Source organism: Pristiophorus japonicus, chromosome 5 (genome assembly GCF_044704955.1).
Source record: "Pristiophorus japonicus isolate sPriJap1 chromosome 5, sPriJap1.hap1, whole genome shotgun sequence".
Lineage (NCBI taxonomy): Eukaryota > Metazoa > Chordata > Chondrichthyes > Pristiophoridae > Pristiophorus > Pristiophorus japonicus.
In genome coordinates, this window is record NC_091981.1 from 252,925,229 (window position 1) to 252,952,402 (window position 27,174).

The following is a 27,174-nucleotide window of genomic DNA, read 5'->3' on the forward strand; positions in this document are numbered from 1 at the left end:
CAAAGAGAAATTGAGGTGAATAGCATAGATGCATTTAAGATGAAGCTAGATAGACTAGAAAGGAATAGAAAGTCATTTTGATAGGATTAGATGAAGAGGGGTGGGAGGAGGCTCCTGTGGAGCATAAATGCCAGCATAGACCACCGATTGGGCCGAATGGCCAGTTTCTGAGCTGTCGACACTTGTGTAATTCTATGAAAGGTATAGATTGGGAAAATATGTAAAACAAACACCAAATTGAAAGAAATAGCTGTGAAGCTGGGATACATTTGAGACAGTACTTACTCTTAGTGACCTTCCCCTTTAATTCTTTACAGCCCCATTGTTAGCCCATTAGCCCAGCCCTACTTTCAACTGATTCAAGGTCAAAGCAGTTGTAAACGCATTTCCCAAGTTTATGATTTATAAATTCTACGGGTATTGCACCATGGCGACCAAGATGGGGAAAATTTGGGAATATTTTTAACATATATATTGTAGTTTTTAAACACGTCGCCAGTGACCATTTCCATACGCAGTGTTCCTGGCTCTTTCAAAAATTTGTACCTAATTATTCAGTGAGCTTCTATGTAACTTGATGATAAAAGGGTTAAACTGAATTCCATTGTGTGGGAGAAACCGCTTTGAATTCGTTTATAATGGTTCTGTCACGTGTAGAACCGATTTGCACAATTTTCTGTAGAGCGATGCAGAATACACAGCCTTAAAATATTTGAAACTTTGGTGTTTATTCAGTAGAGTAAGAGTTAACAGGTGGAAATACAAAGTGCACCATTCTAAACTAATTCATTTAGAAAAATGCTGTTTTATAATTTTAGTAATAGGACAGCTTAAAGAGCTTAGAGTACAGTGTTTGTACAGACTAAGCAACAGCAGATGAATAAATAGTTGGATCCAGAATTTGCAAAGCAGAGACTGGGAAACTGGACTGGAAAACTATGCACTTTAATTGCGATTCATTCTTAATTGCATTATTTATTTGACGAATCAGACTTTGGTAGAAATTAGTCCAGAAAAACTTTTAACTGTAACCAAATACTTAAAAGTTGTATAAACTTTCTGAATGTGCAATTAAATAGATTATACTATTAATGTCATAAAAGAGCTGAGCAGACAGAAACCTAAAAATGTTCCTTTGACTAATAATCTTCTGAATAAAAGAAAACATCTAGGGCTAAAAATTCAGTATAGCCTGGTTTGAGGCAGTGTCTGGTCGCTAACTTTAGCACCGGGTGATGTTTTCCATCTGCAGCCGGGATATTCACTTTTAGTGCCCCAAGAGGGGAGGGGAGTAGTAAGGGAAGTGTTCCACACCCCTCTTGGGGTGCTAACCCTGACACTTGGGGTGCTATCGTGGGACCGCTGCTGAAGTTCTGGCACTAGGAAACCGGCATCCTAGCACCTGAAGGGGAGGTCAGCTGGACCACCCGAAAAGCTAAGGCAGCTACACAACAGTGTCCAGCATCTAGGAGAGATGCATTAATGGAAAAACAATATAGGACGTATTGCCCTGGCAGCTTCTCTGTGACGTTTGCTTTCCCTGTCGGAAGTAGCGGCAGGCGAAAGCAGTCAAGTTCGCGATCGTGGCGCTACGATAGGCGTTGCATCCTGAAAGCCTCCTTGATAAAGTGCAACATCCCCACCGACACCTGGAAATCCCTGGCCCAAGACCGCCCTAAGTGGGGGAAAAAGTGCATCGGGAGGGCGCTGGGCACCTCGAGTCCCGTCGCCGTGAGCATGCAGAAAACAAGTGCAGACAGCGGAAGGAGCCTGCAGCATACCAGCCTCCCCGCCCACCCTTTCCTTCAACCACTGTCTGTCCCACCTGCAACAGAGACTGTAATTCCCGTATTGGACTGTTCAGTCACCTGAGAACTCACTTTTAGAGTGGAAGCAAGTCTGCCTCGATTCTGAGAGACTGCCTATGATGATGATGACACTCAGACATCACCAAGTGGGTGGCGTTCGAGTGCGCAGCGCTAACTGTTAGCGCTGCCGCAAAACCTCCACTGAAGTTTGCGGGAGGCACTGACAGCGCAGCGCTCGGGCGGTTAGCGCTTACTGGCCCGTTAGTGCCCCTAACGGGCGGCGATAAGCACATTCATTTCTAGCCCCTAAGGTTTACTTTTTTTTGTGGTAGAAGGCTCAGGTTCAAATCCTATTGCATTTGCCAAAAAATATCTAACTGAAGACTCTTAAAATGATCGGAAATTATTGAAGATTCAGATTTAATAGGCTCCTTTAAAGTCTATTTATTATTGACAAGCTGCCTAAGGATGTGGAGTTCGAGTAATCTCATGACTTGAGGTTGGCCAAATTAGCCTGAAACTCAAGATGAACCTGGCAGCAAAATACTAAAGATGCTGGAATCTGAAATAAAGACAGAAAATGCTGGAAATCCCAGCAAGTTTGGCAGCATCAGTGGAGAGAAAGAGAGTTAACGTTTCACCCTTCATCAGAACTGGAAAGGTTTGAGATGTAACAGATTGTTAAGGAAGTGCAGGGGCAGGGAAAGGGGGAGGGGAGGAAAGAACAAAAGGAAGGTCTGTGATAGGGTGGAAGGCAGGAGAGATTTAAGAGACAAAAGGGATGCTGGGCGTAAATGAGATGGTAATGGCACAAGTTAGGAAACAAAAGATTAGTCTAGATGGGGTGTGAATGGAGGAATGATCATCAGCTGCCATGGGAAAGAGAAAAAAAAGTGGCCGGGGTGGGTGGGCAGGGGTTTGTAAAAATGAAAGGGGAACAAAATATGGGCAGAGGTTATGGTCTGACGTTGTTGAACTCCGAGTCCAGAGGCTGTAAAGTGGCTAAACAAGAGATTTCCTCGAGCTTGTGTTGAGCTTCGTTGGAACAGTGTAGGAGGCCGAGGTCAGAGTGGGAGTGGAGCGAGGAATTAAAGTGACAGGCCACCCGAAGCTCAGGGTCACGCTTACGGACTGGACTAACGTGTTCTGCAAAGCGGTCACCCAATCTGCATTTGGTCTCCCCAATGTAGAGGAGACCACAGCAGGAGTAGTGAATATAGTTTACTAAATTGAAAGAAGTACAAGTAAATCGCTGTTTCACCTGGAAGGAGTATTTGGGGCCCTGGACAGTGGGAAGGGAGGAGGTAAAAGGACAGGTGTTGCATCTCCTGCGCTTGCCCGGGAAGGTGCTGTGGGAAGGGGAGGGTTTGCTGGGGGTGACTGCCGAATGGACCAAGGTGTCACTGAGGGAGCGGTCCCTTCGGAATGCTGAGAGGGGAGGGGAGGGGAAGATGTGATTGGTGGTGGGATCACGCTGGAGGTGATGGAAATGGTGGAGGATGATCCGTTGAACGTGGAGGCTGGTGGGGTGAAAGGTGAGGACAAGGAAGGAACCCTATCGTGGTTCTGGGAGGGAAGGGGTGAGAGCAGAGGTGCGGGAAATAGAATGGACATGGTCGAGGGCCATGTTAACCAAGGTGGAGGGGAATCCTCGGTTGAGGAAAAAGGAAGACACGTCAGGCACTAATCTCTCCAAGTCTATTTGGCTCAGTACCGCATCATGCAGTGCTGTCCCAATGAAACACCGGTGAACACTGAGTATGTTATTATGAGAAGTACAGTAAAAGAACTGTTTGGCTGCCACTTTCTGCGATGATTCTGTTATGCTGTGCTTCACTGGAGAACATTGAGTTTTTTGACATTAAAATGAAGTTGTGTGATTAGTTCTGCTATTGTCCGTGACAGTAATGCTTTGGCTTGATAATTAAAATTGCCACAAGAAGCATTTTGAACATTAAAACATATTGGTTAGCTGTGATTTGCTTCTTATAACATATTGATGCCAATATGCAGAGTAAACCTCGTACCAACACTACTTTCTTAATAAATGTCCCACTTATCAAAATGCACCGTCTTTTCTCTCTGCAGACAGTGAAAGCATTGGGGTTAATTATAAGTTCAAATGTAAATGTGGTCGACCTATATGCTTCATGAATTAAGCTCAGTGGACACAGTCCTTGGAGTAAATACACATTGAATTTTATTACCTGGTTCAGCAGAAATGGTTTTTCAAGGAATTAGATGAAATTAGAGCATTAAAACTGCAGCATGATTAAAAAGTGTATCTGGTCTTGTGTGATAATTTACTTCATTACAGTATAGGCGAAGTGTCTAAAGCTAATATGTTTTGCAATTGAAAGGGGTTTAATGCTGTGTTTTTTCAGGGGGTAGAAAGTATTCCATTAACAGTTCACGTTAATATTCATATACATAGTGGATAGTGGACATGATCTTCACGGCGCGACAACTAGAAGAGAATTGCAGGGAACAGCACCGACCCTTGTACAGGGCCGCCTTTGACCTCACAAAGGCCTTTGACACTGTTAACTGCGAAGGACGATGGAGCGTCCTCCTCTGTTTCAGCTGACCCCAAAAGTTTGTCGCCATCCTCTGCCTGCTCCACGCTGACATGCAGGCCGTGATCCTGACCAACGGATCCACCATAGACCCAATCCACGTCCTGACCGGGGTCAAGCAGAGCTGCGCCATCGCGCCAACCCTCTTCTCGATCTTCCTCGCTGCAGTGCTCCATCTCACGCTCAACAAGCTCCCTGCTGGAGTGGAACTAAACTATAGAACCATTGGGAACCTGTTCAACCTTCGGCGCCTCCAGGCTAGATCCAAGACCGTCCCATCCTCTGTCATCAAACTACAGTACGCGGACGACGCTTGCGTCTGCGCACATTCAGAGGCTGAAGTCCCAAGCCATCACCAACATCTTCACCGAGTTGTACGAAAGCATGGGCCATACACTAAACATCTGTAAGACAAAGGTCTTACCCCGCCACACAGCATTGTCCCCCGGTCATCAAAATCAACGGCGCGGCCTTGGACAACGTGGACCACTTTCCATTCCTCGGGAGCCTACCATCAGCAAGGGCAGACATGATGAGGTCCAACACCGCCTCCAGTGCACCAGTGCAGCCTTCGTTCACCTGAGGAAGAGAGTGTTCGAAGACCAGGACCTCAAATCTGGCACCAAGCTTATGGTCTACAGGGCTGTAGTGATAACTGCCCTCCTATATGGCTCAGAGACGTGGACCATATACAGTAGACACCTCAAATCGCTGGAGAAATAACTATCAAAGCTGTCTCCACAAGATCCTGCAAATCCCCTGGGAGGATAGACGCGCCAAAGTCAGTGTTCTCGATCAGGCCAACATCCCCAGCATTGAAGCACTGACCACACTCGACCAGCTCCGTTGGTCGGGCCACATCGTCCGCATGCCCGACACAAGACAACCAAAGCAAGCGCTCTACTCGGAACTCCTACACGGCAAGCGAGCCCCAAGTGGGCAGAGGAAACGTTTCAAGGACACCATCAATGCCTCCTTGATAAAGTGCAACATTCCTACCGATACCTGAGAGTCCCTGGCCAAAGACCACCCTAAGTGGAGGAAGTGCATCCGGGAGGGCGCTGAACACCTTGAATCTCGTCGCCGAGAGCATGCAGAAAACAAGCGCAGGCAGCGGAAGGAGCGTGCGACAAACCAGACTCCCCACCCACCCTGTCCCTCAACCACTGTCTGTCCCACCTGTGACAGAGACTGTCATTCCTGTATTTGACTGTTCAGTCACCTGAGAACTCACTTTTAGAGTGGAAGCAAGCCTTCCTCGATTTCGAGGGGTGGCCCGTGATGATGATGATGGATTCTACATCACCAAGGCAACAGACTAACAACAGATGTACACAAGCTTGCATGTGCAGTTGTTTAACAGTCATAGTTTGTAACTTTGTTTCTCGTGGCGGGTCTGGTCTGCGGCTTGGGAAGATTTTGAGCACAAAAACACATTTTTGGCCTGCATGAATGGGGTGAGCCTGCCTCTAGTCAGAAAAGCCCCTGGTCGGCAACAGCAGCATTTATATTTACCCACCTGAATCACCAACAAAAGCCAGCCATTTAGGTGGATCACAACCGCATTGGAGTCAGCAGTGATGTCTCCCTTTTTTTTGTTTTACAGAGCTCACTTCTGTGGCAGCTATCAGCAGTGGCAGTGCTGTAAACCAACACAGGTGGCTTGAAGATTTTTTCAATTACTTTTCATGAATGCGTCTCCGGGGTGGTTCCTTTGACTTCAGGGGTGCGTTTACAAGGAGGCTTTGACCACAACATACACAAAACATGATTCCCCTTTTAAGACAGATTACAGGAGAGAAGCAGAAACAATGTTTTTTTTGTGGCAGCACTTACAGGTATTTAGGTTACTGCTTGTGTTTCATACACAAGGACCCCCAGGTTACTCTGTACTGCATCACTTTGCACTTTTTCTCCATTTAAATTATAATTTGCTTTTCTATTATTTATGCCAAGTGGATAACCTCACATTTTCCCACATTATACTCCATCTCCAAATTTTTGCACACTCACTTAGCCTGTCTATATCCCTTTGCAGATTTTTTGTGTCCTCCTCACAATTTGCTTTCTCACCCATCTTTGTATCAGCAGCAAACTTGGCTACATTACACTCGGTCCCTTCATCCAAGTCATTAATGTAAATTGTAAATAGTTGAGGACTCCACTCCAATCCCTGCGGCACCCCACTAGTTATTGTTTGCCAACTGGAAAATTTATCCCAACTCTGTTTTCTGTCAGTTAGCCAATCCTCTATCCATGCTAATATATTACCCCCAATCCTCTGAACTTTTATCTTGTGAAATAACCTTTTATGTGGCACCTTATCGAATGCCTTTTGGAAATCCAAAAACACCACATCCATTGGTTCCCCCTTATCCACCCTGCTTGTGACATCCTCCAGCAAATTTGTCAAACATGATTTCCCTTTCATAAAACCATGCTGACTCTGCTTGATTGAATTATGCTATTCCAAATGTCCCGCTACTGCTTCCTTAATAATGGACTCCAGCATTTTCCCAACGACAGATGTTAGGCTAACTGGTCTACAGTTTCCTGCTTTTTGTCTGCCTCCTTTTTTAAATAGGGGCATTACATTTGCGGTTTTCCAATTCGCTGGGACTGCTCCAGAATCCAGAGAATTTTGGTAGATTATAACCAATGTATGCACTATCTCTGCAGCCACTTCTTTTATGACCCTAGGATGTAAGCCATAAGGTCCAGGGGACTTGTCCACCTTTAGTCCCATTATTTTACCAATGATACTTCATTAGTGATAGTGATTTGTATTAAGTTCCTCCCTTCCTATAGCCCCTTGATTATCCACTATTGGGATGTTTTTAGTGTCTTCTACCGTGAAGACCGATACAAAATATTTGTTCAAAGTCTCTGCCATTTCTCTGTTCTCCATTATTAATTCCCCAGTCTCATTGTCTAGGGGACCAACATTTACTTTAGTCACTCGTTTCCTTTTTATGTACCTGTAGAAACTCTTACTATCTGTTTTCATATTTCGTGCTAGTTTACTTTCATAATCTATCTTCCCTCTCTATAATGTTTTTAGTCGTTCTTTGCTGGCTTTTAAAAGTTTCCCAATCCTCTGGCCTCCCACTAGTCTTGACCAACTTAAAGATATGCAGATGGAGAGGCCATTACTGGTGGTTCCCTCCCTTTTTGAAGGTCTCTATTGGAAATTGAGTGCTGGGATAGAAAGTTCATTATAGAAACATAGAAAATAGATGCAGGAGTAGGCCATTCGGCCCTTCGAGCCTGCACCGCCATTCAATGAGTTCATGGCTGAACATGCAACTTCAGTACCCCATTCCTGCTTTCTCGCCATACCCCTTGATTCCCCCTAGTAGTAAGGACTACATCTAACTCCTTTTTGAATATATTTAGTGAATTGGCCTCAACAACTTTCTGTGGTAGAGAATTCTACAGGTTCACCACTCTCTTGGTGAAGAAGTTTCACCTCATCTTGGTCCTAAATGGTTTACCCCTTATCCTTAGACTGTGACCCCTGGTTCTGGACTTCCCCAACATTGGGAACATTCTTCCTGCATCTAACCTGTCTAAACCCGTCAGAATTTTAAATGTTTCTATGAGATCCCCTCTCATTCTTCTGAACTCCAGTGAATACAAGCCCAGTTGATCCAGTTAATGGGTACTAATTTGTAAATATGGTTGCGAGGACTTTAAAAGATGTATGAATAACAAATGTATTCTCCTAAAAGAGGTACAAAGTACTAAAAATGATCAGTAAAGGCTTTCTACAAGTACAATGTCTCAAATCCAGCTGTTGAACATCGGAATTGTCTGAAAACCGGAAATTTTTGAGAGAATTCGATTTGATATTCAGTAAAGTAAGATCCGGAATTATTGTCCCAAAACCGGCAGGCCGGACTAGTTATCGGCTTCGCTGCTATATTTTAAATGGCGTGCGATCGGTCCGAGCCTTGCTGAATGACCCTCGACCCGGCTCTTCGGAAAAATCTTGACAGATTGGAAAAGCCGGTTTTTGGCGCATGCGCATCGCGTACTGAAATCCGTTTTTTGTGAGGACGGAATTTTCGGCCCATAGATTTTCTTGTCCGTATCTGGGAAAATCCGAAAATCGGCATGGTATCGGTCACGAGGTTACTGGATTTGAGACTTATAAAGCATCTTGCCTATTGAGCATTAAAAAGGTGAGGCAATAGGTAACTAATTGTGTGAATGCTAAACTTCAGTTACTAATCTTAACTAGCCATATAGGGTAGGCTATATATATGTTTCCACTTTGAGTCTTGCTTTCTTCTTTGACCAGGTTGTTCTGAATGTCTGGGATAGAAGCTTCTTCATGGATATCCATGTTGCTCCATCATCAAGCAGAAGGAATGCTTTACAGGGCAGGATGGTTGGCTCAGCCTTTTTTCCCTGCTTCCCTTGAGATAAAACGCCACTCCTGCACAATTTCTCCATCTAGGGGCCAATTGGTAGAGGGAGAAGGTGGTGAGAACGCAATTGCACATGGTTTTAAAAAGTTCAGTCTACAGCTACGGAGGAGAAATAAATGCAATTTGGCAGCTTTTAGAACAATGCAGGACCTCCAGGATAGTCACATTTTAATGCCATTTGAGGCTGTGTTAAACTTGGGTGTGTTCAACAAACTCTCATTCTTAAAGGGAACATTATGATATGTTTTCATCCATTCACTAATGGTTAGTGCAGAAAGTCTGCATTCATAGATTTGTTTTTAAAGGAGTTTAACATAAGAACATAAATAGGTGCAGGAGTGGGCCCTACTGCCCCTCGAGCCTGCTCCACCATTCAATAAGATCATGGCTGGTCTGATCTTGGCCTCAACTCCACTTTCCTGCCCGCTTCCCATAACCCTTGACTCCCCGATAGTTCAAGAATCTTGTTGCAGAGTTCAAATAATCTGCAGTGAATTGGTGAGGACCACAGTTCAAGTCACAGGGAATGGTTTCCTTCACATCTCCGTTTGGGACGAGCACAACGGTACAGCAGACCATTCTACTGGGGTATCCATGGGGCGGCTGGCGGGGGGAGTGGGGGCGGATGGAGGGTGATAGAGCGAAGCGATAGGCAGTACGTTTTAGCCAAATGTCCCAATTACAAGTGTATAATCTGGCTTCTACTGGTGGCAGTCCTGGAAGAGTGTGAAGCTGATGTTCACTTGTGTGCTTGCTGCGTGTGTAGATTTGAAAGTCCAAGAGAGTAAAAACATTAAAACAGCATAGTTTCCTTTGAATAGAATTCCACCCCATTGAAAACTCCCTTCGGCAGTAAAGCAACATCCTTGGGCAAGTTAGAGAGTGCATTTCTGATTTCTGCAGCCAGGCTCTGAAAATGTTGTTACTATTTCATAAATGTTATATTACAAGCTGCGGCATCATTTACTTTGATGAATGAAATAATTATCAGGATGTTTCAAGTATTTGAACATTTCCAATTTTAATTTACTGGATCCCCTGTGGCAAATGACATGCTATGCTCTGTGTATGTTGTCCTTGTGCTGCTGGTGTTCTCTCTTGGTTCTGTCTGTGTCTGTTTTCTGGTTGTGCGAGTTTTGTTTCTATCTTTCTTGTCTTTTTTTGATTCTCTGTTTATGTATAATGTATATGAATTTCTGATGCCAAAATCAATCAGTGCGTAGTATTTGCTCTAATACAAGAAAGTGCCCTACTGGGCGGGGAGGCAGGCAGTATGGTTCACCTCGGTTAAGTGTGTGATGAATAAGTAGCAATCCCTTTTCCCCCTGTTCCTTGGTGGTGGTCTCTGATGCATCCTCACATATGGGCCTATACACATTGGAGTTCAGAAGAATGAGAAGTGATCTTATTGAAACTTATAAGATGAGGGCCTCGACAAGATGGATGCAGAGAGGATATTTCCACTCCATAGGGGAAACAAAGACTAGGGAACGTAGTCTTAGAATAAGGAGGCCGCCCATTTAAAACTGAGACGAGGAGAAATTTCTTCTGAGGGTTGTAAATCTGTGAAATTCTCTGCCCCAGAGAGCTGTGGAGGCTGGGTCATTGAATATATTTAAGGCGGAGATAGACAGATATTTGAGCGATAAGGGAGACAAAGGTTATGGGGAGCGGGCAGGGAAGTGGAGCTGAGTCCATGATCGGATCAGCCATGATCTTATTGAATGGTGGAGCAGGCTCAAGGGGCCAAATGGCCTACTCCTACTCCTATTTCTTATGTTCTTATACATTGCCATTGTTAATGAGAGCCATTATGTGCAGCATGAAAATCTGCCGACGAGGGAAAGAAGTGACCGACAGTAACATTGTTGATATTCTGTTGACGTTGATTGCAGCAGCTGCATCAGCAGAATTCCTTTGCTGAAATCAATGCTGCTGTGAAAGCCCATCTAAACCTCTGACACCTCCTGGCTCAGCATAAGATTTATGTCGTGCATGTGAACACTGAAGTGGAAGAAATGTCTTCAAATTGTGAGGATGATCTTGAACCATTCTGAAGGCCAACTGCTGTCAGCTTCAGGCAAGCCCTTGGTTGCTCTTTTCATTATGTGAAAAAAAATATGTTGAACTGAACTCATTCACAGACAGAAAACCTATATGTGGGATTGAATGAATTGTTTTCACCTGTGTAAACTGATTACTCATTTTTTTTTTAATTATAAAAATACTTGGGCAGTGACTTGAATCAGTGCTGTGCAATAAGAATATTAATTATTCATAATTAACAATGATACGTAACTGTCAAAGGTAATTCCACAATCGTGAGAAATTTCTGCTATACTGAAAACTTCTGCATCATCACTGGCTGAGGAAGAGTCATGGCAAGGCTTGTCATATCCTCCAGTTACAAGCAGAGTGAATGGAAAGTGAAGCTTCACTGCAGCAGCAAATCCTGCTTCAAACCTTTATACCTGCTTTGTTGTAATAGGTTTTAAATAAAGCTCCGTGATGGCTATGTGAAGTTTTCATACACCTGAGTAACCACGGCTCTGTCTGGAGAGAGAATCCTGTGCCATGTACCAGTAGCTCCTGGTGGTGGTAGTGGCTGGAGGTTTTAAAGGAAACAAACTAATAGTATCAATTAAAAAGTGTACACAACTTAAAATAAAGTAGCATAAATGTGTTTTTTGTCTCTATATTGTATTGGTAGCAACATGCTAATATGATGAGAGACAACATTGACCTAGTTTAACCTACTACCAATTGTCTCCTTAAATCTCGCTTTCCCCGGCCCCTCGCCTCTAACCAGAAGTACGAGGAGCTCATGGATTTTCTTTTTGTTTCCAAGGTAGAGACCACCATTCAGCTCCGTGGTTTCCCCTTTCTCTATCTGTATAGCCCTGCAACACCTTCACCCTTGGCCCCTATATTTTCCAATCCTCTGACCCTCCTTAAAACCCAGCTATTTGGCCAAGCCCACCTAATCTCCTCTTCCTTGGCTTGGTGTTGATGTTCCTGTGTGATGTTCCGTAGGATTTTTACGTCATTAAATGTAAGTTGATGTTGCTGTTCCTTCTGAGTTTTTTTTAAAATATATTTACTTATTCTATGTTTTACAGTGAGAGAGAAACGGAAAAGCCTCTATGTAAATCATGTAAGTAGGCATTTTATTGCTGTAATCCTGTTCTACCTATAGTTCGGGGCATAGCTTGTGGTTTTGACTGAGTTTTGGTGCTTTTCTTTGTTAAGAATACTTAAAAACCTTTAATCGGGTTGTTTTTTTGCTTTAAAGTTTCCGTTCTAGGCACTAAAGTTGCAGTCAGTATTACTACAGCTACATGACCGCCTAGACGATTTTGACGTCAAAGTAAACTAATCCTTAGAACTAAATGATTATTTTGTATTGCAATTTATTTTGTTCGTCGCACTAACTTGAGTCAAAATATCGCTTCCATATTTATAAAAGGCCATGATGAGTGAAGGAATCCAATTGGCAGGTTGTTTCATAATGGGCCTTAAGTTAAAATTTGGTCTGGCTTTGGTGTTTGAGAAGCTTGCGCCATGAGCACGTGTCAGCCGTGGCTCAGTGGGTAGCACTCTCGCCTCTGCATCAGAAGGTTGTGGGTACAAGAGACTTGTGCACAACATTCAAGACTGACACTCCAGAGCAGTGCTGAGGGACTGCTGCATTGTCGGAGGTGCCATCTTTCGGATGAGATGTTAAATCAAGCCCCGTCTGCCCTCTCAGATGGACTTAAACATCCCATGGCACTATTTTCAAAGAAGAGCAGGGCAGTTATCCCTAGTATCCTGTCCAATATTTATCCCTCAATCAACATAAAAAAAACACGATTATCTGGTCATTATCACATTGCTGTTTGTGGGAGCTTGCTGTGTACAAATTGGCTGCCGCGGTTCCTACATTACAGCAGTGACTGCACTTCAAAAAGTACTTCATTGGATGTAAAGCGCTTTGGGATGTCCAGTGGTCGTGAAAGGCGCTATATAAATGCAAGTCTTTCTATTATTTGACTATGTGATAAAATGAGCTGTTAGGGGTGGGGGGGGGGGGGGCGGCGGGAAGACAAAAGTCAAATGAGGAACAATGTTCGTGAAGAAAGAAATAACTGAAAATGGAGGGCTTAACACAAAAAGAATGTGGAATGAAATCACAATGTAATGAAGGAAGATCTGGGCATGGTGATGGGATGGGGGGGTGTAGGTGGGCATTAGGATTTGCTCATATAACAATTTTTTGTGAGCTTTGTGATGAAGGACTCATGTGAGTCTCAAATTAGATGCTGAGTGCAGGGTCTTCTCACTTCCCTGCACCCCTTCCAGCAGAGGGAGAAAATTGGAGGAAGAGTTCCCTCAAGCTGCTGTTGGGCAACTTAGCGGCTGGTCGAAGTGGAATGCTCGGGGCTTGAGGAGCATGCCAAGTGCTTTCCATTCTCTGAATTGGGGAGAGATGCACGATGCAGGTTTGGTCATAAGAGACGATGGGGGAAGGGAAATCACACAGGAAAAAAATAAATCAGGCCTCCTGGCTATCACTGCAGCATTATCATTGACCATAAGAACATAAGAAATAGGAACAGGAGTAGGCCATACGGCCTCTCGAGCCTGCTCCGCCATTCAATAAAATCATGGCTGATCTGATCATGGACTCAGCTCCACTTCCCCGCCCGCTCCCCATAATACCTTATCCCCTTATCGTTTAAGAAACTGTCTATTTCTGTCTTAAATTTATTCAATGTCCCAGCTTCCACAGCTCTCTGAGGCAGCGAATTCCACAGATTTACAACCCTCAGAAGAAATTTCTCCTCATCTCTGTTTTAAGTGGATGGCCCTTTATTCTAAGATCGTGCTCTCTAGTTCTAGTCTCCACATCAGTGGAAACATCCTCTCTGCATCCACCTTGTCAAGCCCCCTCATAATCTTATACGTTTCGATAAGATCAGCTCTCATTCTTCTGAATTCCAATGAATAGAGGCCCAACCTACTCGACCTTTCCTCATAGTCACTCCCTCATCCACAGAATCAACCTAGTGAACCTTCTCTGAATTGCCTCCAAAGCAAGTATATCCTTTTGTAAATATGGAAACCAAAACTGCATGCAGTATTCCAGGTGTGACCTCACCAATACCCTGTATAGCTGTAGCAAGACTTCCCTGCTTTTATACTCCATTCCCTTTGCAATAAAGACCAAGATACCATTTGCCTTCCTGATCACTTGCTGTACCTGCATACTAACCTTTTGTGTTTCATGCACAAGTACACCCAGGTCCCGCTGTACTACGGCACTTTGCAATCTTTCTCCATTTAAATAATAACTTGCTCTTTGATTTTTTTCTGCCAAAGTGCATGACCTCATACTTTCCGACATTATACTCCACCTGCCACATTTTTGCCCACTCACTTAGCCTGTCTATGTCCTTTTGCAGATTTTTTGTGTCCTCCTCGCACATTGCTTTTCCTCCCATTTTTGTATCGTCAGCAAACTTGGCTACGTTACACTCCGTCCCTTCTTCCAAATTGTTCATATAGATCAGTTTTTGGCTGTTATGAACAAATAAGTAGCTGTCAACTATAACCGTCATGTTTCGGTACCGAGTCCTGAGAGTAAAAATGCTCCTGTCATTGCGTGTACATGAGAGAACTCTGCTTATTAAATCATGAAACATCACCATTATTAAACAAGTGACCTCCTAATGCAGCACTGAGGTCTAGTTCAAACAGTACATGTTTGAGAAGTCCAAATGGGCTTTCATGGCTGAGAGTGTAGAATTCAGTTTAATAGCAAGTTATGTGAAACCCGATATTATCTTTTTTCTTGTCAGATAGAGAGATTAGACTAAAAAGACTTAAAGTAAGAAGAGCCACAATCTTAAAAAAAGATCTGTTGCATTAAAACTGAGTGGCTGGGCATAGTATCTAAAACGTTACTTTTTTTAAAATTGAGAAACCTGGGTCAGAGTAGAAAACAGAGGAGGTTAGTTAATAAGGTAGTTAGGTAACACCAAGCTTGGGTTTGCAAGCCTTTGGATTACAGGAGGAAGGGAACACTTGCATAGTTTAGAGGTTCTGCAAAAGAAAGGCATGTCAATACATGCCAAAAATGTCTGTAGGAATATTGTCATTAGACTTGTTTCCCATTCCTGTATGGACTGGGGTGATTCAGTGTGTGGGGGAGAAGGGTGTGAGGGCAGTCCATTTCTCTCATTGCATCCTGCATTTTTAATTTTGATCATGGTATGACATTCGTTTTCTTCTTCTCTCCTTTTATTTTTCCTTTATCCTTAAAGCATTTGTTGCACTAATCATGTGGACTGTTTGTTCAGTGCGGTAAGGCCTGTTTCTTTTGGTTATTTTTAAAGGCATGGTGGCTGTATTTAATTTTGAATTGTCACCACCTTTGTACAAGTACAATGCTTTTTAATCCCAGCTGCTGTTCTAATTCTCTTCCATTTAATCATTTCTCTTTTCACTTGCCTGTTATTTAAAATTCAGCGTTACCTAGGTTCCTGCCAGTCAGAACAGCGCAGCATTGAGAATTCTACTATGTGACTGAACTCCAATGATATTGCTCTGTAACTACTGTGCACATTTGAAAGGCTTGTAGTATAGGCTTGGTGTGGAATGGAGACTGGGAGCTGTGTTCATCCAGCAATGTCACTTCAGAAAGTGTTGCTGTGACAAAACCCGCAGGTACAGGAGATGGTCCAGGGGCCCGTGCCACATGACTGTTGTTGTTAAGGGCAAGCTCTTCAAAGCGGCTGCTGGATGCAATGATGCACAGTGGCATGGTGCATTCTGTCATTAAAAAAGGGAAGGAGAGATACTCTGCTGCAAGGCTTTTAGTAGAAAGCTAGGGGATCAGCAGACACTTTTAAGAAACCATATTTTAGTAATGGGTCAAGTTTCGGGCCGCACCTAGAACGACGCAGCCCCGCCTGATTTCCGCGCTCAAAACCGCGCCGAAAACTTACCTCGGTACATAAGAACATAAGAATTAGGAACAGGAGTAGGCCATCTAGCTCCTCGAGCCTGCTCCGCCACTCCCTCAGGTCTCCACTCCCTCGGGTCGATCCAGGCCCTCGGCGCGGCGCAGCACAAGCTGTGGGGGGCGGAGCCAGGTCCCTGCGCTGGAAACAGTGCCGGGACCTCTGCACATGTGCGCTACAGTGCGTCCGAGGCTGTGTGAGAGGGGCCCGAAGCACGCCACCCCTAGTCCTGGCCGAATGGGCTCACTGGGGCAGCGAAGATCGGACTGGACCTCCCTCCTCCAGCTCCTGCTCTGGCTCTGGCTCCCCCCCCCACACCCGTTCAGCTCACGCTCCCTCTGGCGCTCTCACCCTCCCGGCTGCCTGCCGCTCACCCCCCCCCCCCCAGCCCCAGTTCCCTCTCCGCCTCCAGCCCCGCCCCCAGCTCCTGCTCCACTTCCATCCGTGCACCCCGCTCCCACTCCACACTCTCTTTCCCCCCCCCCCCCCCCCTGCTCTTGCTCTGCTCCGGCTCCCCCGGGCCCCCCACCCCTTCAGGTCTGGTCCATTTCCTCTTCCTTCAGCGGGGCCCGCCCGGCATCTTGCTGGGGGTGGGCCCCGCCCGAAGTCTTCGGCCCGGCTTCTTCACGTCGGCTGGGTCCGTTCAGCCTACTCCCTCTCCTCTTCTCCCTCTCCTCTTTCCCCCCCCCCCCCTCTCCTCCCCTCCTCCCCCCCTCTCCTCTCCCCCCTCTCCTCTTCCCCCCCTCCCTCCCTCCCCTCTCCTCTCTTTCTCCCCGCCCCCCCCCCCCTCCTCTTCACCCCACCCTCCCCTCGCTGTCAGAAACACATACACACTGACACAGACAGAGAGAGAGACACACTGACACTGACAGACAGAGAGACACACACTGGGGCCGGGGGGGCGTCCCAGCATGCTGTTGGAGGGCTCCTGGTGTTGCAGTCGGTGAGTAGAAACTTAATTTTTTATTTATTGATTTTTTAATTTTAAAAATTTTTTGGGATTGATTTATTGGTTGATTTATTGATTTATTTATCATTTATTATTGATGGTTCTTTATTTGTAAAAGTGATGTGTTTAATGTTTGTAAACTCCCCTCCCCCCTCGTTCCCTACGCCTGATTTCTAAGTGTAGGCAAGGTTTTTCTGAGCGTACAAAAATCTACACTTACTCCATTCTAAGTTAGTTTGGAGTAAGTTTTCGCTGCCTAAACATTCAAAACAGGTGTAAGTGGCCGGACACGCCCCCTTTTTGGAAAAAAAAATCTGTTCCAAAATGAAACTGTTCTAACTGACCAGAACTGGAGCAAACTAAATGCCAAGAATTGCAATTTCTAAGATACTCCATTCTAAACCAGTTGCTCCAAAAAAATAGGAGCAACTCAGGCCGAAACTTGACCCCAATGATGTGCTATATTAGGTACAAACATGATTTTTCTTGCCAGTGTTTTACTAACATAATGTTGTCATCAGTGCTAATGCCAGTCTTAGTTGACCCCCAATAGGAATACAATTTAACTATTCATGTAATGATAAATTTCCAGTTTTTGTAGAAACCAGGGTCATCATAGGGATTGTAATTCCAGCTGGGTTTTTTTGTATGTGTTTCTGGCTAAGAATTTAAAATTATCCATCATCATCATAGGCAGTCTCTCTGAATCGAGGAAGACTTGCTTCCACTCTAAAAGTGAATTCTTAGGTGACTGAACAGTCCAATGCGGGGATTACTGTCTCTGTCACAGGTGGGACAGACAGTGGTTGAAGGAAAGGATGTTTATCCAGAGAGGATGCATCAACTGCTCGGATTATATGTTGATCCTTTGGTGTCATTTGCGCCTTGTGTGCAGTGCTTAGAGTACTTGTACTCATCCTCCTTTTAACCCATTTCCTCTCCTCCCCTCTCGGGAGCTGTGGTTCTGTTCAATATCATTTTTTTAATATGTTCCTTTGCTGGGGAGTTTGTCACTATCCCAATATGGGGACATTGTCATGGGTAATTTTCAATGTTCTTCACAAACGGAAAGATATATGGACTCGCTTCCTATGGGAAATCAAATTTACAGGCATGTGTGATTTTAAGAATGATGGATTGTTTGTTCAGGAAGAGTATTCTCAATTTCCTCAGCATGAACCTCCCAGTATCCAGAGAGAGCATGCCTTTGTAGTTCCCCCACACTGACCTTCCTGCATATCACCTCCGTGCTTGTTCTTTACCCTGGGCAGTTCTTGCTTTAATAACATCTCTTTACCGACTCCCTCTGAAATTCCAACACCCTTTTGACAGCACTGTCGTTAGTGTTGCTGTTTAACTGTCAGCCTCCCTAGCTGCATATTTCCATCATCTGCTCATGACATCTCTTATCACTCTGCTCTGTTCCATATTCATGCTCTCTTCCTCTCTCCTCTCCTCTCGCTGCATTTGAACTTGACCTGCATAGACTGCCAGACCATGGTTGATCTCTTCTTCCAGCCATCTTCTGAGCCTAGGTTTGTTTTTCTTTAATGCAACTTTTTAAACCCATCACACTTTCACTTTCAGCCAGACTGGTAGAGCACTCTACAATCACAATTTATGAAAGCCACTGTTGGTGCCACAATATATGGGAGGAGCTCAGGACGAGTGGGCAGTCCATGGTTGCAAAGGGAGATGAGGCATTGAAAACACAGAATGAAGCAGGTTGAGGCAATAAGAATTTAGAGCCAGGATGGATGATTCAAATGGAGTGTTTTGAGTTTCGAGTGGACCAGACTCGGCGAAGAAAGCTTGGAATGAAAACGTGAAATAGAATGAGTTGAAGTGATAAGACTTCGGAGCGGGGTGGTAGTGAGGAGATTATTGAGCAGAACAGCATGAGGAGAACAGGAATGGAGTAGGATGTTTGGAAACAATCAGACGTTCGCATATTAAATAGATGTTTTGTTGCTGCGGAGAAAAAATGGCAGAAGAAAAAAAAAATCACATCCTGAGAACTTGAGTGTTTAAACAGTGGGCCAAGTTGATGGTTAACTGAACTCAATGAAAGCGTGCTTGTAAAACCTTTTCTGCTCGGATGGGAAAAAGAGCAGTGCCATTTTGTCTGTGATGTCACAGTCCAGTGACAATTGATTGATGCCATTGCATCGTTTGCAGAAACCAATGATTAAAGAGGTTTGATTTGGCAAGGAATGATGATTACTCGTTAACATAATGAATAGTGTAGAACTCTGATGGAAGTTTTCTTGTATTAAGTCCCTTTTGCATTTGAAAAAAACTGCAAGCAAGCCTGCCTTGTTTCTTCCGGTGACTGTGGAGTTCCACTTTCTTGAGGGTATTCTGCCAACTGATTGCTGAAGCCACATGAAATGTAAAACCTATGAGAGTAGAATCAGGACCAGAATATGAATGGACTGCTGTTGGTGTGAAATGAGTACAGTTTGAGCTGCATGGCCAGCCCAGTCTAATTTGCATCTTGTTTCCCAGCATCCTCCAGGACAGTTGAGAAGGAAATACAGCTCCTGCTCGACAATATTCCTGGATGACAGCACCGTGAGCCAGCCAAACCTGAAGTATACTATCAAATGGTGGGTATAGAATGTGACAAGTAGGGTGATTTCACTTTTATTTTAGTGTTTTATATAAAAAAAATAACCAGTTAGAATGTCTTCTCTTACTAAAGTTCAACACAGAGGACTGCAGATGGGATTTGTGGGCTACAGCCCTGGTAACCTTTAAACTTAAGGTAATCAAAATATTGATCTTTTGAAACGCGTTCGGTATTTGATATGCTAACTCCAACTAAAGCCAAACAAACACGTTATCTGTTTAAAATGGTTAATGTCTTAATTGCCGATTGAGAGGACATCATTTGATCATCAATATAACCTGGTTTGACATCAAAGTACCCATATAATTGTAGTTTGCAGTTCCCTGCTTTGCCCTGTCCCTACCACATGAGGGGCCTAGGAGGGTCATGTCCTTCCATCAGGGACTTGGCCCAAGTTGCTGAGAAGAACTACAAGGACCTGGACAGTCTATTTTCTTGCTTTGAGACAACTTTTATATTGTGTAAGTCTGGTTATTGTATTTTTAGTATCCTGCCCTGTCTTGCTGCTTTGTGCATTCTACTTGTAAATAAATATGACCATTTAGTTTTAGTCTGAGTGCTTTGCTCTGGTGTTTGCCACCTTTCAAAAAGGGTAAAAAGAATGAGATTGGCGTCTTGCATGATTTTCTGTGATCGATATAGTAAAAAGGTCATTGTTAATCCAGCATGCAGTATCAAAGACACAGGTTTAGGTTTGTCGGAGACTTTGTCTGCCAATTGCTGTAAACACAGAAGTGTTGGGAAAAAGCCTGAACTGTAACTCAGACCTCTGAACCGTAATAGCAAAAATGTTTGTTGAGTTTTTTTTCAATGTTCCATTATGAGAGCTGGTGAACACTGGAGATGAGCCAATATATTTGAAGCAAACTACCGTCATTGTGCCTATTTTCATAAAGGGTGACAAAGCAGACAATAGTTCAGTAAAATAATAGAATTTATTACTGGAAGTCAATTTGAGGATTATCTGCAATAATAACTTGGTAAACATTCAACATAGACCTGACCAACTTCCTTGGTGTTTTGATGAAGTGGCATCCCAAGGGGACAGTGGAAAGAAAGCCCTACGATGTGCACTTAGACTTCTATCAAACATCTGACTTGGATTCAGAAACTCAATGTATTTGGTCAAATTTGCACATGATACCAATGTAGGCATGGGGTAGTTGATTCTGAAGAGCACACCCAAAAAGTACAAAAGGAGCTGCACACAATGGCGAATGTTTTTTTCCCAGAAGTACCTGGTGATCCTGGGGGAACGTATACTTCTGGTCCGAGGCCTAGATGAGCAGCCCAGTGTATGGGCTCTCACATCCCAGGGACATAAGCGCAACCTGGGATCACGTGGGCCTGGATCACCAATGAACATGGAGTATTCTCATTGATAGTCATGGTGAGTTCCATTTGTATGAGCTGCCATTACTATCAATGAGAATACCCCCAAAAACACAAGCATAACACAATACACTTTTTTTTAAACTTCACATATTTAAAATTTATTGAAATTGAGTTTCATTAAATATTTTAGAAAAAAATATTTTTTTGAATTTAAAAAAAATATGTTTTAATAGTGTTAAAAATAAACTTGGCTTAATGGACAGGGGTTTTATATAAAAATTAGTGATAAAATTTAATTTTTCAATGTTTTAAAATGGACATAACTAAGGTGGAAGCCGATGGAATTGAGGGCAAATTATTGACCTGTTTAGGAAGTTGGCTGAGCGGCAGGAGCCAGGTAGGGATAATGGGCAGGTACTCTAATTGGCAGGATGTGACTAGTGGTGTCACGCAGGGATCTGTGTTGGGGCCTCAACTAAACACAATATCTATTAACGACTTAGATGACATCATGTCATGTATCCAAATTTGCTGATGGCACAAAGATAGGTGGCATTGTGGGCAGTGTAGATGAAAGCATAACATTTACACAGGGATATTGATTTAAGTGAATGGGCAAAACTATAGCAAATGGATTTCAACGTAAGCGAGTGTGAGGCCATCCACTTTGAAACTAAAACAGATAGAACAGGATACTTTATAAATGGTGAAAAGCTAAAAACAGTGGTTGTCCAGAGAGACTTGGGGAGTTAAGGTAGATAGATCATTAAAATGTCATGAACAGGTACAGAAAATAATCAGAAAGGCTAATGGAATGCTGGCCTTTATATCCAGAGGACTAGAGTATAAGGGGATAAAAGTTATGCTGTAGCTGTACAAAACCCTGGTTAGACCACACCTGGAGCACTGTGAGCAGTACTGGGCACCACACCTTAGGAAGGGTATATTGGCCTTGGAGGGAATGCAACGTAAATTTACCAGAATGATACCCGGACTTCAAGGGTTGAGTTACGAGGAGTGATTACACAAATTAGGGTTGTATTCCCTAGAATTACGAAGGTTAAGGGATGATCTGATTGAAGTTTTCAAGATATTAAGGGGAACAGATAGGGTAGATAGAGAGAAACTATTTCCGTTGGTTGGGGATTCTAGGACTAGGGGGCATAGTCTAAAAAGTACAGCCAGACCTTTCAGGAGTGAAATTAGGAAACACTTCGATTGTTAATTTTAAAATTGGAGATTGATAGCTTTTTGTTAACCAAAGATATTAAGGGATATGGGCCAAAGGCAGGTATATGGAGTGAGATCGTAGATTAGCTATGATCTCATTGAATGGTGGAACAGACTCAAGGGGCTGAATGGCATACTGCTGTTCCTATGTTCCTAGTGGTCTTAGAATGGATGCCACATATGTCTAACCATTGCAAAGCACCAATCAACAAAGCAAACAGAAGAGATCATCGCTGAAATTGTATAGCACTCTGTTCCTTGAGTACTGTGTCCAGTATTGGTTAGGGAGACATTCATGACAGTTGAGAGGAGAGCCATTGTATGGTGCCAGGAGTCTGAGGCAAGAGAAAAGACTGGTGAACTTGGACTTTTCAGCTTCAATTGGTGGTGATTGAGAGGTGACCTATAGATCTATGGCTTTCTCTGTGATAGCAGTCAATATAGCACCACGAGTGAGAAACTGAGGGAGGAAGGCGTGCTTTTGTGTTGGAGGATTCATGAACACGCAAGCGATTTGTTACTGTGCATAGGTCTACTAACTCTCTCACATGAGGTTGCAATCTCTGGTCTGCAGCCACCTGCTGTGGAACTGTGATTGTCCCAGTATTCACAAAATCATAGAAATTTACAGCATTGAAAGAGGCCATTGCGGCCCATCATGTCCGTGCCGGCCGATCAAGAACTATCCAACCTAATCCCACTTTCCAGTTCTTGGTCTGTCGCTCTGTAGGTTACGGCACTTTAAGTGCACATCCAAGTATTTTTAAAATATGGTGAGGGTTCCTGCCTCTCCCACCCTTTCAGGCAGTGAGTTCCAGACCCCCACCATCCTCTGGGTGAAGAAATTTCCCCTCGTATCTCATCTCCACACAATTACTTTAAATCTATGCCCCCTGGTTGTTGACCCCTCTGCCAAGGGAAACGGGTCCTTCCTATCCACTCTATCCATGCCCCTCATAATTTTATACACATCAATCAGGTTTCCCCTCAGCCTCCTCTGTTCCAAAGAACAGACCCAGCATCTCCAATCTTTCCTCATAGCCAAAATTTTCCAGTCCAGGCAACATTCTTGAAAATCTCCTCTGCACCTTTTCCAGTGCAGTCACATCTTTCTTGTAATGTGGTGACCAGAACTGCACACAGTACTCCAGCTGTGGCTTAGCCAGTGTTTTATATAGTTCAAGCATAACCTCCTTTCTCTTGTATTCCATGCCTCGACTAATAAAGGCAAGTATTCCATATGCTGCCTTAAGCATCTTATCTACCTGGCCTGCTGCCTACCTGCACTTCCGGGGTCTCTTCCTCTACACTTTTCAGTATCATATCATTTAATGTGAATCCCTTGCCTTGTTAGACCTCCCCAAATGCATAACCTCACACTTATCCGGATTGAATTCCATTTGCCACTATCTTGCCCACCTGACCAGTACATTGATATCTTCTTGCAGTCTGCAGATTTCTTCTTCATTATCAACCACACAGCCTATTTTAGTGTCCTGCAAATTTCTTAATCATACCCCCAACATTTAAGTCCAAGTCATTGATATATACCACAAAAAGCAAAGGACTTAGCACTGAGCCCTGTGGAACCCACTGGAAGCATCCTTCCAGTCACAAAAACACTCATCAACCATTACCCTTTGCTTCCTGCCTCTGAGCCAATTCTGGATCCAACTTGCAACTTTGCCCTGGATCCCATGGGCTATTACTTTTGTGACCAGTCTGCCAAGTGGGGTCTTATCAAAAGCTTTGCTAAAATCCATATACACTACATCATATGCCCTTATTGACCCTCCTGGTTACCTACTCTCAAAATTCAATCAAGTTAGTCAGGCACGACCTTCCCCTGACAAATCATGGGGATTGACGTGTGCAAAACATTGGAGGAGCAGGACTGAGTCTCAATGCTGCACCAAGGCCTTTCATCCACTTGCCCACCAGTCCAGCATTCTCTAACTCCACCCTCCAGCCTGCCTCTGTCCCTTGCGTGCACCTGCACTGTCCTTGTCTGACCTGAAGAGATTAGTTTTAAATAGTAGCACATTCAGAATTCTGATGAGCTAACTGTATGTTGACTCACACCAGCTTGTAGTTTGAGGCGAGGTGAAACGTGGGTGAGGACAGGCAGAAGATGGAATCGGTCCAACAAAATACATTGGTGATTTCACCTCCTGCGACTCCATTTCTATGTTCTGTTATAATTTAATGACACTGGATTTTCTGGTTTGAATTTTGCAGGACGAGAACCATGTTGCTTTTAACCATGTGTATGTTTTAGGAGTGAGGCAACAGTTTGGTGATCAGTTTGTGATTGAAAATCTCACTGCAAGGATTTGTCTGATGTGGACACTTCTGATTGTGCAGCTATTGAACAACACGGCTGATGTCATGTGAAGAATGGTCAATGCGGAGAGGCACTTGTCGAATATTAACTCCAAGTCCTGTCGGCAAGGATTTTGTGCTTTACTGATTGAGCACCTCTGGATTTAATGTGCCACAGTTCCTAGGGGTGTAATCCTCTAAATTATACTGGTGCACAACTGGCCTATCCATTGACAGTCAAGCTAAATCTGGCTATAAGAGTAACCATGCTTCACTCTCCTTGGGGGAAAAAGGTCCACTATTCCAAGGCCATCTTGGATGGAAGGGATGACTCCAAGCCTCTTTTTTTCCATGATAACCACTTTAAACCCTTCTCATCATCTCTTCCCCGCGCCCCCAATACCTCAAACACCAAATGTGAGGGACTCAGATGGCTGTTTCTCTATGTTAAAGGTACAGGTTTCTGTGCAGTTCAGTATTCAAGACATGGTGAGAATACTCTGAGTTAATGATGCATTATATACAGTATGGGTGCATGGTATTTTGAATGTCTGTAAAAGGATACTCCATGTTCTAAACAGTTCCCCTCTCCAATGCATCTGCTTTGAGATGTGTGGCAACATTTCTTAACTTCAGCCATTGTTATCTTTGTTGCTTAGATACACAAGCTAATTCTAACAGTAAAGGGTGCCATCTGCTGTACACGGCCTGGAGTGCAATGAGTGCAGTGGCCCAATCAAACCAAGTCCACTGGTTGGATAGTCAGGAGTTCAAATGCTGCCTTTATCCTTCATTATTAGCATTGTGCCCCTTTTACAGCAGTACGCTTGTAGCTCTGGTGAATAAGAAACTTTTTTTTCTAATTGCCACTTAATTGATGTCTTGCACTCCGTGCTTCAAATCATTCCTCACCTGAGGGGACTGGCAAGCCAACAGTTCCTAACCAGCCATGATCTTATTGAATGGCGGAGCAGGCTCGAGGGGCTAGATGGCCTACTCCTGTTCCTAATTCTTATGTTCTTATTACTGCTCTGTAAGCATCACTTGGAGGTCTTTGAGGTTTTATTTATTTAATTTTCACTTGGCTGGGGAGTTGAGCATGTGATGGGGTGGGGAGACTGAGAGGATGGGATAAAACGAACAACAATGGTCTCAACGAAAAAATTGACACAAGAACCCAGCCAGGGAGAAAAAGTGAAAATCACATCATCTTTAACCTTTAAATTGTGTGTCACTGCATTCACCTCACTGATCTTATGGAGTTCTATTTATTCAGGACAGTAAGGTTAGATCCTTGCTGCTGAGAGAAAATTGGGGTAGCTGGTTCAGATGCAATTTCTATATAATATCAATGATCTTCTTGGTCTTGACGCAAGGCATGGGCTGCTTCTTTTTGGAAATTCTCGGTATGTGAAATCCTTACGGAAATCACACCTCATACTGTTAATCCCTGCCATAACTCGCACCCATCAGTGAAACCACTCAATGTGAAGCATCTGCTGTCTTATAAACTGTCTACCAAATGCATTCAAGATGGTAACCCGAATAAAGTAAGGCTTTAGAAATAGATTTTCTTTTCATTTTGGGATACTCCTAGGAGAACATGCAGACCCTTCTCTTCCTCCCCCGCCCCCGCCTCCCTCCCCAGTTATTCTCCTGTCATTGGGCATGTGCAGATGCAATGCTGTATCCAAGAGGGCAAGAGAGGTGAATTCTGCTCTTGGTCAACAGCCTGGATGTAAGAATGCAGCTAACAATTTGCACAGCTAACAATTTGCACAGCCAATCTGTTGTTGCCCTTCCCCTCCCCCCCCCCCCCCCCACGCACACCACGCGCACATACACACTTTGCTGGTCCTATCATTCCTCAGACCGGAAGAGTGATGCAACCTTGAGCCATCTCTCTGGAATACTCTGCTTGCCAGTCATGAGAATGAGCAATGCTCTGAATTCCCCTGATTGGTGTCATTGCTAATGTCAAGAAAAACCGAATTAAGTTTACACCAAATTGCATACAGTGCACATGCCACGAGGCACATGAAATTGGAGATCTGATTTTTTTCCCCTCTGTTTGCTTTTGCTTGAACGGCTTAAGCTGGGCGCACAATGGAGTTGGGGTGCCACCCAGCAATCTCTGATACTGTGAGCAATAACTTTAGTAAAGCATAGCACTTCCAGTCCTGACGTGGTTCTATGAAATGTTATCCTCCACTTAAAATTCCCAGAATATCAACAAGAAGCCTCATCAGCGCAGTAAAATGTTGGGATTTGATTGAAACTATCCATCCCCTTTACTTTCATCATAGGCAGTCCCTCGAAATGAGGATGACTTGCTTCCCGCTTTAAAAAAAAAGGATGAGTTCACAGGTGTTTCAATGAAGGACCTAATACTCCAGGTCCTGAACTACATCCTGAAGGGTGGAAGATGCCTGTGCGTGGATTTTTTTAACACCAGCCACCACACGGGCTTGACAGAGCTAGGTTTTGGTCCAGTGCCAACGGTTATCCAAGACGACTGGAGACCAGCTCTGCTGCACAGACCTAGTGCGCACACATATCGCAGTGTGGGCTGGCCCGTGCTGCCCCTGGGCACTGGCCCCAAAACTCACGCCTCCCCTGGGCCCCGATCACATCCCTCCACAATCTCTCGCCGCTCCTGCTGTATCTGGAGAAGACTGTGTGTGTGAGCAGAGAACCGTAATGCAGAGACCGGGAACTGAAAACTCCTGCATACAGGTCTGAAATAGGCCAATTTATCTGTACATGAACTCAAGGTCTCCAATAAGACAATAAGCAGCCCTTTACTTTAAATGCTGTTTGAACCTCCAGACCCCAGATTAAAATGCTTTTACCACTATATTTTGCTTTCTGCTATTCTGCTGGAG

The 27,174-nt window shown here is 44.0% G+C and overlaps 1 protein-coding gene across 1 annotated transcript in view; it reads left to right on the top strand.

The window, feature by feature from the left end:
• Window positions 1-27,174, top strand: part of ccny (cyclin Y) — a 256,269-nt gene that overhangs the window by 197,347 nt on the left and 31,748 nt on the right. The window contains exons 3-4 of the mRNA XM_070880090.1: window positions 11,937-11,971; window positions 19,279-19,379. Of these exons, the coding sequence (XP_070736191.1) occupies window positions 11,937-11,971; window positions 19,279-19,379 (136 nt within the window). The remainder of the gene's footprint in view (window positions 1-11,936; window positions 11,972-19,278; window positions 19,380-27,174) is intronic.